At 38.3% G+C, this 14,283-nt stretch overlaps 2 protein-coding genes across 7 annotated transcripts in view; one reads left to right on the forward strand and one right to left on the reverse strand.

Moving 5' to 3' along the window:
- Positions 1 to 3,393, forward strand: part of SGCG (sarcoglycan gamma) — a 31,648-nt gene extending 28,255 nt beyond the window's left edge. The window contains exon 8 of one of the 2 annotated variants that reach the window (XM_053385903.1): positions 3,293 to 3,393. In XM_053385903.1, the coding sequence (XP_053241878.1) occupies positions 3,293 to 3,331 (39 nt within the window). In that variant the 3' untranslated portion in view covers positions 3,332 to 3,393. The remainder of the gene's footprint in view (positions 1 to 3,292) is intronic. The other variant, XM_053385902.1, reaches the window with a different exon arrangement.
- Positions 509 to 14,283, reverse strand: part of SACS (sacsin molecular chaperone) — an 89,633-nt gene continuing 75,858 nt past the window's right edge. For all 5 annotated transcript variants that reach the window (XM_053385867.1, XM_053385868.1, XM_053385869.1 and 2 more), the window contains one exon: positions 509 to 14,098. In XM_053385867.1, coding sequence (XP_053241842.1) covers positions 2,523 to 14,098 — 11,576 coding nt within the window. In that variant the 3' untranslated portion in view covers positions 509 to 2,522. The remainder of the gene's footprint in view (positions 14,099 to 14,283) is intronic.

A 14,283-nucleotide genomic window follows, 5' to 3' on the forward strand; every position in this document is an offset into this window, starting at 1 on the left:
CGCAGCATATAAAATGAAACACAGTAGCAAATACAGGTTAAAATTGATTTATCACAACACACATAGAATAGGCTTCTTTCATAATTCAGATTTGTCATCGACCCTGGATTTGTGAACTTTAGAGGTTAATAAATATGCATTGTTAATGTTGCTGGGTTTTTTATATTAAAAAACACAAAGTAAATTTACTATGAACGTCCTATGATGAAATTTGGTGGGGTTTTTTTAAAAGATGTGGGCAGAAAAATATGAATATACTGGAATAGTTAGTTTGAGATCATGATGGCATTAGAATGAAATAGCCTCTGCATGAAAAAGTAAATCTGCAATGGTTCGCCAAAAGCAATTGGGGTAGTAAATCAATGAATACACATTTTATCATCACAAAAAGAGCAGCAGGGATGGGAAAGAGGGCCTGGTTGGTTCACCAAAGTGAGTTATCCCCCTCTGCTAAAGGTCCTGGTGAAAGAAGTCTCATATAAATATACATAAATATTCAACACACCAATTTGAAGAATCTTCAAGTTTATTATTAAAATCATTTTATGGCACTTAACAACAGAAATAATCATACGGCTTTGCAACCAGAAGGTTCAAAGCCTAGATTTTCTTGAGATATTTTCTACACTGAAAGCCCTTTTATTATTTACACATTTTCTTAAAGAGCTTTTGTCAACTATTTTGTCCTTCTGTATTGCAATAATTTTGGTTGTAATTTATCTAACCTCATCTTACCCCTATTTTATTTTACATTCTTCACATAAAATTATAGTTTCAGTGTACTAATCAAGTAAATAATTGTGAGTTAGGTAATAATGGAACATAAATACTATCCACAGCAGCTTTATTTTACATGTTGTCATGATTTTCTTTACAAATATTGAATAATTTACATGGCATTATCAAAAGTATTACAATTTATAAAAGAAAAATTATGAACTAAAAATCAGAAATCTCATGTGCCACAGTGTGAGACAAAATCAAAAAGCATAACATTGCAGCACCATTTAATATGTAATAAAAAATTATCCCACTGTATACCAAAATATTTTATGACATTATACTATTTCCAAGGATGGCTCATGAGAAAAATATATAAACAAAACAAAAAGCTGAAGTAAGACGACTACTTTTTAAAAAAAAAAAGAGTTTTGGTGTGCAGTTTCCGTTTCAAAAACCCTAAAGAAAATCAAGTATTTTACTAGGTAATGCACATGCAATTCTCATTCAACAAAAGATGTAACAATGTCAGAAACACATAAGGTATGTTATAAGAAAATAAGTCTTGTGTTTAAGTCATCAAACATTAAGGAATAAAATACTGTGCTGTGTCAAAGGTCCCTTAGCAACCTCTGATGTAATGTTTGATGTAAGACTGCAGCAAATCTATAAATCAGATCCTGCAGATCGTATTACTGTGAGTGAAATGAATGTCCATAGCAAACAAATGAATACACAGAATGCTTCAAAGTGAATTTTCTCCAAACTTTTCAATTCCTTAAAAGAGAGTAACATACTCAGTCTTACATTAGTACACTGAAAAATGACACCACCTCATACCATAAAACTGAATGGATGCAATCTGGGGATACATACATATATATCTCTGCACATACAGATTTTACCGACATAGTCCTAGGCTTTGGTTACATAAAGTGCAGTTCAGCCCTGTGAATTTTACCGTTGTACTGTGTACATAACTATATTTTACATCTCAGTCTCCCTGCAAATCTTTAAATACATGTTCTACAGTTTTGCTAATAAGAAGCTGTGGCTTAAAACAAGATTATGTAACATTTAAATCCTGTGTACCTTGGGCTGAACAAGATGTTCACTACCAGATCCGGGGATGTCATCAAACTGTTGCAAAGCAGCAGTGGGAAAGCACAATTTACAATGGAGAAATGTCTGAGAGCAAAGAGCCAATTAATCCTTCTGCCTATCACTTTCCCTTTGCAACATGCCCTCATGTTCCCCAGTCAGGTCCCAGGCGCTCATTTGCTTTGTTACAGGAGAAAATGGGAGACCACAAGAAAGAAGTGTTGGGCCAAGGAAGGATTAAAAACTCCCATCAAACACTTTTCTACTGTAAATCGTGTCCTTCCCCGGCTGCTTTTGCAGCAAAGCATGTTCAGTGATAGTCGAGTTTCCCAAATCCAGGTCTGCCATGGAACATCTAATTTGGCCCTCATTGCCACAGGAATATATGCATTTTATTTATAAGCTGCTAGGAACTGCATAGCTTCCAAAGTACAGTAACTGCATGAGTAAGTCACATTTTATTCCATCACATTAGTATATAGCTTTTGCTAGCAAAAGTGAATTCAGATCTTATCGCATCTGTGACCGTGATTTCCTCCCCCCACCCCTACTGCATAAGAGGATGACTCCCACCCGTCACACAAAGCTATATGGTTGGTTGCATGACACATCAAACAGTAGCATGCCACCCAAAAACAATAGCTTGGAGAAAACTGGCTGGAAACATGGCATGTCTATATGAAACCACCATGTCTTTAACCTCATACCTTTTGCTGTATAAAATTTTCAAGTTTTATTATAATGCATGCTGTACACTCCATCACTCTCATAGCAACTTCAGAAGTGAACCTGTCATTTGGAATCTGCGGAAAAGGAAGGAGGTCTGGATAGCGAGTTTTTAAGCTATCGACTCCATACGCTTCCAGTGTGTGAACATCGTTTGTAAGGCCTTCAAGCTGTTGGCTATATTCCTCAATCTTTTGTGCCAGTGCAGTGGGTTTCACATCTTTATCAGACTTGCCCCTTACGGCATAATCGGCAGCAATCAAAGCAAGCTTGGTAGACAGGTAACATTTAAAGCAAACCCATTCGTTGGCATTTTTATGAAGGTCATTTCTTGCTGCTGAAAAGTTTGCTCTAGCTTGCCGTAACCACCTACGAGCCTCAACGGGATTTCCAACTGACTTGAATGTAGGTGGCATAAAAAACCGCTGGGAATATGAAGGACCTGTAGAAGATGGACATTTTTCTTTAGACTGTTGTCTTTCAGATTTGTGACTCGTTGCTTCCTGGTTCCATGAAGTATAAAACCTTTGAAATGAAAATTTGTCTGATTGAAATCGAGAAGCTGATGATGAAAATGTTCTTCTGGATGCCCTATCTGCATTTTGGTCAATAAAAGCCTGCTTTTCTAATCTGTTGATCTCATTTTGTAAATGCTTGAAAACTTCATTGGCAATATCAAGGTTCTCTGCATTTTTGTCTGGATGCCACTTAAGATACAGCCTTCTTATGATCTTTTTCCTTTCAGATTCTGGAAGCTTCCAAGCTTGTTCCATCACAGATGTAACTTCCCTCAAAATCTCTGATAAAGAATTTGCTTTAGCCTTTTTGGGAGAATGATGTTTGGATGAAGAGGAAGAGGAGGAGGAGGATTTGTGACTCTCTCTTCCAGGAAAATGAGGAGGAATTGTTCTTGGTCCATGCGGTAAAAATTCTGTGGGACTTGTTGGAGTAGATGGTGCACTGCCCCTGCTCTGAGAACTTTCATCAGGCCTTGAGAATTTGTACAAATCAAGAGAGCTCACTATCTTGTACTCGCTGTATCCAATGTCAATCTGATAAATCTTGCCCAGGAAACTGGAATTTTCATCATCTTCCCTTTCTACTTCTTGCACAATGATAGCATATGTATAGGTTGGATGGTACGACCCATAGATATCACCACCTTCAGCATCAACAAGATAGCCAACGTATTCACCAGGATAGAAAACATTCATTGGATCCATAAGAAGAGTATAGTGGATTTCAGTTGGTATAGGAGTGCCAGGCATAGGTAGTTCAAGCTTTGATGGTTCTGAAGAGTCATATTTCACACCTAAACTGTCAAGCTTCTCACTAATTCTATAAATATCATTGCAACCCAACATAGCAATTAAATAGGATGTATCAGAAATCAGATTATCAGTTGCAGATTTCAGGGTCATTGCTAATGCTAGAAGGAAATTGATGTCTTTGCTATCTGAGTGCTGTATATAGAGCAATATTACTGCATTTCCATATCTCTTTAAAAAGGCGAATGTTTCACTTCTGCTGTGAGGAATAGGAGCAAAACCTTTAACTCTCAGTGTTGTTTGCAACTTCTCAAAACAAGAAACTTTCAAGCCTTCTCTCAAGGTTTTGCAAAGTTTTATGGCTTTCTCTTCATTGGCTAAGAATGCATTGTCATTTTCGTGTTTCATAATTCTAATTAGTCCCGTGATGAACTGTTCAGAAGACAGCAGTAACTGGAGCCTGCCTTGGAGAGAACAAAGTGCTCCAAACTGACAAATTTTGGGTGACTCTTCATCCAACTGCTCCTCAAGGATACTGCTGAGGAGACGGGGTCGCAGCTTCTGGGGAAACAGCATTATCAGTTTGGTGTGAAAACCATGGTCTTTTCCTAAGTAACACTGGCTAAGATCAACAAGCATTTGAACACCAATGTTTCCTTGTATTCTACTTTTGTAATGTGGTGCATCATCAAAAACTAAGATGCTTGATTTTACCAATCTACCATCTTGGCTTGGAAGATAAAGAGCCAGATCTCGCACATTTTCAAGGTCATTTCTAACCTTCACAGAATCATTTTGAAGGCTTTTAAACAGGCCAGAAACAACTCGTTTAACAGTACGCATTTCATTAGGATCAAGCTGTTTTCCTTCAGAGTTCTTAAATATGCGACTCAGAACCTCAACATACTGCTTTGTTGAAATAACATCTTCAGTGCCTAAGTGTTTAAATAGTTGGTGGAAGGTGCCAAGTTCTAATGGAAGTTTGTACAAGTAAGGTTTGAAGTCAGATTCATACTCAAGATTTATTACGACTTCCTCAGGCTTCAGCAGCTTCCAACCTTCTTCAACCATCACAAAAGCAACCCCTCGAAGCTGAAACCGGAATTCTCTTTTGTCTGTACTAAGAAATTCATAGATGCTTCTTAGGACTTTAACCCTTGTTTTTACCATATCTTCATCCAAAGTTGTTATATTACATATATTTCTGCAGTTATTTATAACTTTGTCTAGAGGTGGGTCCAAGTTCACATTAAGCATAGTCAAAACCTGCTCAAGTTGTTCCTGTGGACCAAGACTGCTTCCTTCTTGTTCTCTGATACTTAAAGGCGTAGCTTTTTCTGGAAGAATAGGACACGAAGTCCAAAGGAGCTGCAAAACATCACTCTGTTTGAATTTTGGGTTTACTTGGGCTCCACTGAACTTTATAAGAGGGAGTGTTCCATTAACCTCTTGATACTGTGGGTGAAATCTTACAATTTCTGCCGGAGCACGTTCTGGACACAAGAATGCTATTAAAGACAATTCTTTAAGGAAGTTTCCAGATAGCAAATCAGTTCTTTCTTGAAATATGTGATGAAGGAGGACATCCACTGTATTCTGCAGTGTATCCTTAGTCCAGTTTTCAGTGTTGGCTCTCATACTGATCTCTTTAGCAAACTGCAGTAACTGCTGCTGGGAAATTACATATTTTAGTCCCATATTTTGGAGAAATGCTACCCATGATGCAAGGAATGCAGCACGGTTTTTTGGTTTTGTGAGCTGCTCCAGTTTCTTAAAGAAGTCTTGGGGTATAAACAGCTTTTCGGGAAGCATAACTTCAAAAACTCTTACGGTCCTATCATAAAAATGCTTTGCAGGTTTTAATCTATTGCACGCATCGTGAATTATCAAAAAGCTCTCTAGCTTCTCAAACAGCTGTTCCTTTATTTCTAAAGATTCTTCAATGCTAGAGAGCCTGTTCTTTAAGTAAATCAGATGTTCTAGTTTTGCATCGTAAGACAGACTTTCAATCTTTGGTAAAAGATGCTTCAAATAAACTTCAAGGTCATCTACTGGAACACACCCAAGTACAGTGTACAGGTCTTTTAAATGGATTTTCTCTTCCAGAAAGGCAGCTGAAGATGACTGTGTCCATCTATCCACTTCAACAGAGGGGATAGTTCTTGTGAGTACATAACATGCTCCACATTTTGAAATGCTGATGTATCGTCCACTGATAGATTTGTAGCACGGAAGGGACCTCAAAATTTTAATGTCGTCCTCAGATGTCAAATGACTTAGGTTGCAGTTGAAGTACATCAGGAGGGCCTCAAAATCATTCTCGGCTAATTTTTCAGTCTTAAATGTTGATGTCTGAACCATGTAATGTATGGCTTTTAAAATGCTTGAAGGGTTGTCTATATTTGCTGTGTGTCCTGACAAAAGGGGCACTAGAGCATTGTCCTTGGAGCAAATTTTGTTCAAAGCAAGTTGAATACAACCAGTTTTCATCAAAGCATGAAAAACTTTATCAGTCTGAGAATTTGGGAACAGAGCTATATGCATAAGACTGAGCGGAAGCAGGACATCACAATCTGGTACAACAAGCTGATTAGAGGATACGGTAAATTTTGTACCTGGAAGCAATGCCCAGTCCTTCAAAGTATCAACAACAGCATCAAATGTTGGTTTTGCATCTTCCTGGTCATCTTTCACATTTACAGATTCACCAATAAAATGCCACGTGTTCTTCAGCCATGATTCACTTGCAAAATTCTCCTTCCATCTCACACAACCTCTGGTTTTGTATTCTCTTGGCAAGACAGAAGGCAACAAATCAGCAAAGCTGGTAATATCGAAGACTTTTGCTACATTGCATTTCAGTAAAATATTGCTGTACCGCAAGTACAGTGTGTTCATAAACAGATCTTTACGAGACGGAATCAGTTCATGATAGGTAGTTAAGAATTTTGGACGCTTTGAATCAAAAATTTGCAGTACACTATCAAGTGTAATGAGCAGAGGTAATCCTTCAATGAGGATTTCATTTTCTTCTGTGTCTTTAAAACAGTAGTCAACAAGAAGTTTTAAACTGTGGAAAAGCTTTAAATTTGTCTGCTGAAGTCGACAAGGCAGCTTTCCAATGTGGCAATTAGAATCCGGAGAGGAAAATGTCATCAAAAATGATCGGACATCAGCTGAAGTCACATAGCTCACTGGAATGTCTGCATCCACAAGACAGTGATAAAGATTTGCAGTTTCATCACAGCTATAGATCAAGTTGAAGCCAATTTCTAAGAGGAGATGTTTGAGTCTATACACATTTTCTGCTACTGTTTTGCGTGTTGTAATGTTGTACTCTACATTTTTGAGGTGTTGCAACTCATCTTGTAACAAATTGTCAAAGAATGGCCTAGCTTTGTTTGAGGTAGACATATTAACCCATGTAATGATAATTGCAGAATGCAAATCAGAGCCATCGACATTTGGAGCTCGCACAACAGGTAGGAGACGTTTGGATTCTTCATGAATGCAGCTGTAAACTGCCTTTACTAAGCAATACCAATCAGGCTGCAGGTCAAGTCTATTAACGGGGAAGAAGGACAGAAACTTTTTCAAAGTGTCTTTCACTGTATGCATAGATGTGTTTTGTAGCACAGACATTGTTGGATCGGTACCTTGAAAGTAACGTTTTTTCAGCTGAATCAAAAGTTCTACATAGGCCGGTGCAATCAATGCTGTCATTAAACTATTATTCCAGTCACTTCGTACTCCAACTCCATTATCATCACGCCACAGATTTCGCCTGGCAGAATCCAGGGCAAAGTGTCCATTCACATGAAATGGTAACCCAGTTTCTAAGGACAGGGGTAAGAAACAAAATGCCCTATGAGGTTTTTTGTAGTTGTGAGTAATACATGCAGCAACTCCCCCTCGGGGGAAGAGAGTAATGTCCTCATTCTTATGAGCTGATACAACACTCTTGGATACCTTTTCAATGTTGGAAAAACCTGACCTGTTGCAAATTAACCAGGCTGTGAGGTTACCTTCAGAGTCTTCAGTATCCATAGTGTAAGTGATTTGTTGCACAGGTATTTTGCTAAGCTCTTTCTTCTTAGTGACACTGTCAATTACAGAAGCATGGAATTGCTTTCGTTTCAGTCTATCGCCATCAGTTACTTTTCCTGTTACAGAATATAACACATTAAGTGCTCCTGTTGTTTTCTCTATTTCACAAATAGAAATTTTTTCCATGTGGTTCAAAAACATCAAGAGTTCTGCTCCATCTGTACGCAGCTTATCTAGAAGATTTTGCACCATTCTGTCTGAGCATGGCACTGGGGAGATTTCGGAAGTTTTTGCCATTTCTGTATTTCGAAGTGGAAATCTAAACATGGTGCAGTTTTCTAGTTTAAAATGATCTCCTAAATAGAGATCCAAGACATCTGAGAACTGTGTTCTGAAATCAGCATCCAGGTCCCTAAACATGCGTCCTGGACTAATTGATGTTGCGCCTGGTGCATATCTGGCATGAGGATCAAAGATACAAAGAATATCGTTACCAGAAATGAAAGAAGGACAGTCAGTTATGTGATACACGGAATTGAAGCCTATACCATACTGGCCAGTTTTACATGGATTGCCTTCTTTAGTGCCTTTTCCAAGATTCTGAATTCCTCTGATGTCATCTTCAGTAAAAGGCTGATTGTTGAAGACGCACAGTGCAGGCCCTTGAAGTGGAGACCATTTTTCATCAAATATTCTATCAACTGGATGTTGTCTAGGATCAAACACAAAGCAAACTTCTGTAGCTTTTGCATCATCTGCATTCTGAAGGAGCTCTTTCAGCATTTCTTTTTCTGATGGATATGCATTAAGAATACTTTTAATTCTGCTTGTCAATTTTTCTTTCTGCCCAAATTCAGTCCCAAGGGTAGTAAAACAAATGTTTGATGCATACCTTTCTAAGGCTTTATGTCGCTTGGGTACTGCTCCAAGCTTTACTGCTACTTCTCTAGGAATGTCGGCATGGCAGTACTTTACAGTTGTATCTTTCACTTTGATCCAAGGGCAGTCATTGTAACACAAAGTATTAGCATGTAGAAGGGCAAGGTGAGTATCCGGTAACAATATCTCGCCATACTGTTTTTCACAGAATTCTTGCTTCTTTTCTCTAATGAGGCCCCATATTCCTTCACTGATGATTCTCCTAGAAAGCTGGAAATTTTCTTCAGTCAGTGGTTTAGTTCCTCTTTCCTCATTGATTAACTCAAGAACCAGAGCAAAATCTTCTACTGTAAAAGCATGGCGCACACCTACGCTTTCAAATAGCTCACGAAAGTTGTTTCTGTATTTATTAGCCAGTTGATGGAGATATGGCGCTGCCTCAAAGTTAAGATGAAAAGACACCTTTGTGGGGTCAACATAGCCATTTTCAACAAGAATGAAACTGCAGTTTTTCAGCTCTTCAATTATGATGGCTTTTGTTGCTCCATTTTGTAGCAGGGCATCATGGAGATATTTATAGCAAGCATTGGTGATGTTTTCTTGGTACAAGGTAATTCCATCAAAGGACTTTGCAACTTCTTTCAGCTGGTTTATAACCATAGTAACAGTTGGCTTCTTAAGCAAGCCTAAAAAATCTTTGACTGCCAGAGAAATGTTCCCACAACCTTTAAAGGAATGGGAATTTTCATTAAGGATTGGTTTTAACAGACAAACTATATCTTGATAATCAGCAGTGAAAAGGTCCATCGCTGAAAACATTGTCTCGGGGCCAAAATCAGTACCCTTCCAGTGCAAAGAGAAGCCTGCTGGTTTTGTGAGAAATGGCAGAAACGGTATTGTTTGGAACTTTGCAGCAAATTCTTTAGCTCTAGAATCTCTGCATTTAATTTTTTCATCTATGAGGCTTAACAGAATACTGCTTCTGAGACAAGCTGAAGCATGATCAGTCTTGTTGATTTCTGCTACAGATTCGGCACGTTCAACCAAGTCTTCCCAACAAATATCATCTTTAGCCATACCTAGTTGAACTAATTTGACCAAAATCACTGGATTAAGGTAATCTTGACTGGTGCCATAGGGAAATCTTCCATCTTCTTTATCGTACAACTTTGCAACTCGACCTTCAGGATGGATCAGTCTTGAAGGTTCCACCAGAGGGTGCTCAGTCAAAGAACAGGGAATACACGGTGTAACACAGAGAATTTCTGAGAACTCGCTAACCTTTTCACTCAGAACATAGTGCATTAAAGGATCACGAAGCTCTGCCTCAATCTCTTGGATATTTGGGAAAAAGACTTCAGAAAAGAATTGCCTCTCTGAAAAAGTATTATCTAGTAACACCTGTTTGCACCCTGCTTCTTCAAAGCCTGCTTTGACCCAAGATGGAAGGTCTACAGCACAGAGATTTTTTGAGCCAGTTTTTTTAAGGTACTTTAGAAAAATATTAAAAGCTGCAGGTCCTATGTCTGGACGTTTCAAGAGTGAATCATCTAAGAATCTTACATTCTTCATAGACACCCAAGATGAACCATCAGAGAACACTCTGATCCCTTCTTTGCCTTTTGTGTGAGCTATTTCTTCATAAAACCCCTGACATATGACTGAAAAATCATCATGCACTAAGTCAGGATCAGGCCATACTGCATAGTAATTGTAGTCATTTAGCTCCCCACAAACTGCCATGTTGCGTAGAACCACAAGAGCTTCTAAGTAAGCTTTTACTATAACATGCCGCATAAATACTGTGTTCCACCTTCCTTTTGTGTCAGTTTTCCATATCTCTTTTCTGTTTGATGTAACAGCAAAAGAGCCATTAATGTGAACAGGCAGACCTGTTTTGATTCGAAGAGGTAAATAGCAGAACACTTCTCCTAAGTTGCTACAATTGGGTTTCACAGTCCATTTGTGATCCTGTGCTTCAGACAGCATAACCCCAACTGATCCACATGGGACAAGTCCTAGCCTTCTTCCACTTTCCTGTAATGAGAATTTTAAGGCCTCCCCAGTATCCATGCAAGAACATATAAGCCATGTTGTAGAGTCTACTGTTTTTTGTGGCAGTTCATCAGCAGGCCTTTTTGTCTGTCCAGATTTAGCCATTTCAAAGAAAGAAACTGTGTCATCTTCTGGGCCTCTAAAAACTGGAGAATGCAAGTCAGCAATCCGCCTGAACACATGGTGAAATTCTTCCACTGTTATTTGTAATATGCACGATGACTTGGGTGATTCAGTGGGAAGCCTTTTTGTGCTACTGTTGCAAGTTTTCATGAGTTTAGCAGCTTCCTTGAGAACACTTGTAACAGGGGTAGTTATTGCTTTGGACAAACACAGATTTTTTTTAATAGTCACAGTCTCTTGAGCTACACCAGGGTTGGTTTCCTCGGACTTCAAATACTTCAAAACCATGGAGTTTACACACTGAGTAAAAATTATCAGTCTATGTCCACAAATGCTAAACTCATCCACAAGAGAATAGATGTCTGCAGTATTGTAGCAAGTACTGCTGACTTCACTCACTTTAGCCTCCTGTTGTGTTCTAAAAGAAAGCCTGAAAAGTGTCCCTTGGTAACTGTAAGGGGCCTCCACAGTCAACGGGAGCTGACAACCAAACACACCAATAAATGGCTTGAACTGATTAGGAAACTTTCTAAGTCTTTTCTGTTGCTTACTCCAATTAATCTTGATCCCAGGATTAGACTTGTCCCTTATATGTTTACTGAGATGATTGATGTTGGGATCAAACATAATCATAAACTCTCTGCTCATGATGATCGGAATATCCGTGATATGATAAACAGAATTAAACCCCAAGCCAAATTTTCCAACTTTGTCAACTTCTGCTCTTTTGAGAGACTCACCCAATCGAGTTATATTTAGAAAGTCAGAGTCAGAAAATTCAGAATTGTTGAAAGACCAGAGAGCTGGTCCATGACAAGCTGCCATTCCTGGATCCAAAAGATTTTCTCTTATGTCATTATTTCTCCTCATGTCAATCAAAAAATTGCACTCCGTTGCATTAGCATCATCTGCATTTTGAAGCAGCTCTTTGAAGATATCGGATACAGAAGGGTATTCTTCCAAAATGTTTTTAATTCTTACAGTGAGAGGTTCCCTTTGACCCGACTGCTCAAATCCCATATTTTCTGGATTTATCAACCTGGTACTGAGACATGGCACATTCAACCATTCTGCAGTTTTCATAGGTATGTCTTCATGAACCAAAATTATTGGCTCAACAGCATCATCTAGCAAATCATTTAAGTCTTCAACCTTGATATCACAGTAGCAGCATTCATGGATTGGTTTCATTGTAAGCCTGTAAGGTTTTTTGCTACAATATACAGGAACAGGTGTGTTTAAACTAGCCGGAATTTGACAGCTGTACAGCCACCTTATAATATTCAACATAATAGAAAGATTTTGCTTGCTCTCTTCTTCTGTAAGAGATTGTTCACTTTTGAGGTATATTTTTTGAATGACCATGGAAACATGGTCTGGTGTCAGCTGCTCAATTGACCCACAGCATTTGAACAACTGGTGGAATTTAGCCATTGTTTTTGGCACATTATGTAGATACGGCTGAAGATCAAGATCATGTGCTGACTTTATCACTGCTTGAGAAAACGAACAAAAGGTTTTACCAGTCCAGACCCAGGGAAATTTCAAGGCTTTAAATGATTCTTTTCCTTCATCTAAGTGATCATTCATGAAGCCGTAAATCTCAAGCAAAATGTGCTGAAATTGATAATAATCTTCATCACTAAATTTTTTGGAACTGTGCCAGTCTACGACTACTTTGAAATGCTTTAACACTGATTTTATGTTAGGTTTGATTGAGATCCCCAGTGCTTTTTCAACATTTGGTCGGACACCTTCCACAAGAGGAACAGAGGAACCTACTAAGGTGGCCTGAGATAAGTCACACATTTCAGGTGGCGAGCACAAATTGCAATGATCACCTTTCCAAATTAAAGAACTTGGGTAATTTGCAGGTCTTTCCTTGCATGCTGGAATCCATTTGATTTTTTTCAACATTGCTTTTGTTTCAGGTGTATGAAGTAATGGATAATTTTTGTTCAAAATCGTTAACAAAGTTCTGGCTTTCCTTCTAAGTGCATCTTGATTTGTACTAGCACAGTCCTTCAAGCTTTCAATTTTTTGAGCTACGCTCAAAATGTCTTTCTCTTCCAAGTTGCTTTCACTTTTTAGGCCTATTAATCTCAAAGAATGAAGAGTATCAGCAGATGTTTTAAAAACATTAGGGGGAAAGCAATGTTCCTCCTCCCCATAGAACATATTTTGTAGTACTTCTACTTCGGGATCAAAAAGTTCACTAGCTGACACCATTTTTCCTTCAGAAATTTGAATAAATTTTAGTGGCGTCAGCCAATCCAGCACTTCTGCATTTTCATTTTTTAGGAACGTTAGATTTTCCAGAATCCATAGCATAACTTTTGTTGCTTCATCGTTACAATAAAAGTCACTCTGAATATCTTTTAAAATAAACTTCATGCAATCTGTGCTCTTTAGCTGGTCTGCTTTTAGCATGTTTACTAAACGAATGGTAGCTTCGTCACTGCTGTCAACTAGTGAAACAGAGAGTTTTATATCAGGTGGAAGTTTGGCAGTGTGATGCAGTACCTTACAGCCTTTCAATGCAGTAAAAGTAATTTCTTCATCAAGTGATTGTTTAATTCTCCTAAATATGACTAGCTCATTAATTATTAATTTCTCTTTTTCAGTAGTATCAGTTAAACTAGCAAGGAAGTTTCTAAGGGCATTTTTGTATGATACAGGGAATGATGCAACCTTATTGGTCAATTTCTGTATGGAAAGTTTTTCCACTATTTGCAAAACTACACTTGGCAATGGGGCATGTATATATTTTTTTAAAAGTGGATGTTGTATAGATGAGTCTAGTTTCTTAAGCACAATCCCACCAAGTTGTTCAATGATGTCGGGTAAAAATTCTGGAAGCTGAGTTTCAGATCCATCTTCTAGAATAATTGGTGATGGAGTCCTTAATCTAATAAGTTCCATGACTTCTTCATCCCCATCTAGTACTGTTTTTGGGATAAGTGGCATGTCATCAAACATTGACAAATCTTCAGAGAAATGTATATACAGGTTCTTCCATACCATTTTAAGCCACAAAACAGATGGGTGCTTTTTATCTTCAGAAAGTGGAAACCATTGTACCACGATGTCTTTACCAGGCCATAAAGAATTCGTAACTTCCTTGATGAGCCGTGCAAATCGTTCAGGGCTGAGAAGCTGCAGCTGAGTGCATGCTCTTCCTGAAATAAAAAATAAAAGGTATTAAACTGGGGAACATTTAGTAAGATTTTTGTTAAAACCATAATTTGCCAGTAAAAAAGAAAAGGGCACCAGTTATTTTAGAGTTGTTCTCCAATAGATCTGCTTGCTAGGAAACCGGCACGCTTGGCCTTGCTGAAGGCTTACTATGATCCACAAAGGGCCA

The sequence above is a fragment of the Podarcis raffonei genome, chromosome 4 (assembly GCF_027172205.1).
Source record: "Podarcis raffonei isolate rPodRaf1 chromosome 4, rPodRaf1.pri, whole genome shotgun sequence".
Taxonomy (NCBI): domain Eukaryota; kingdom Metazoa; phylum Chordata; class Lepidosauria; order Squamata; family Lacertidae; genus Podarcis; species Podarcis raffonei.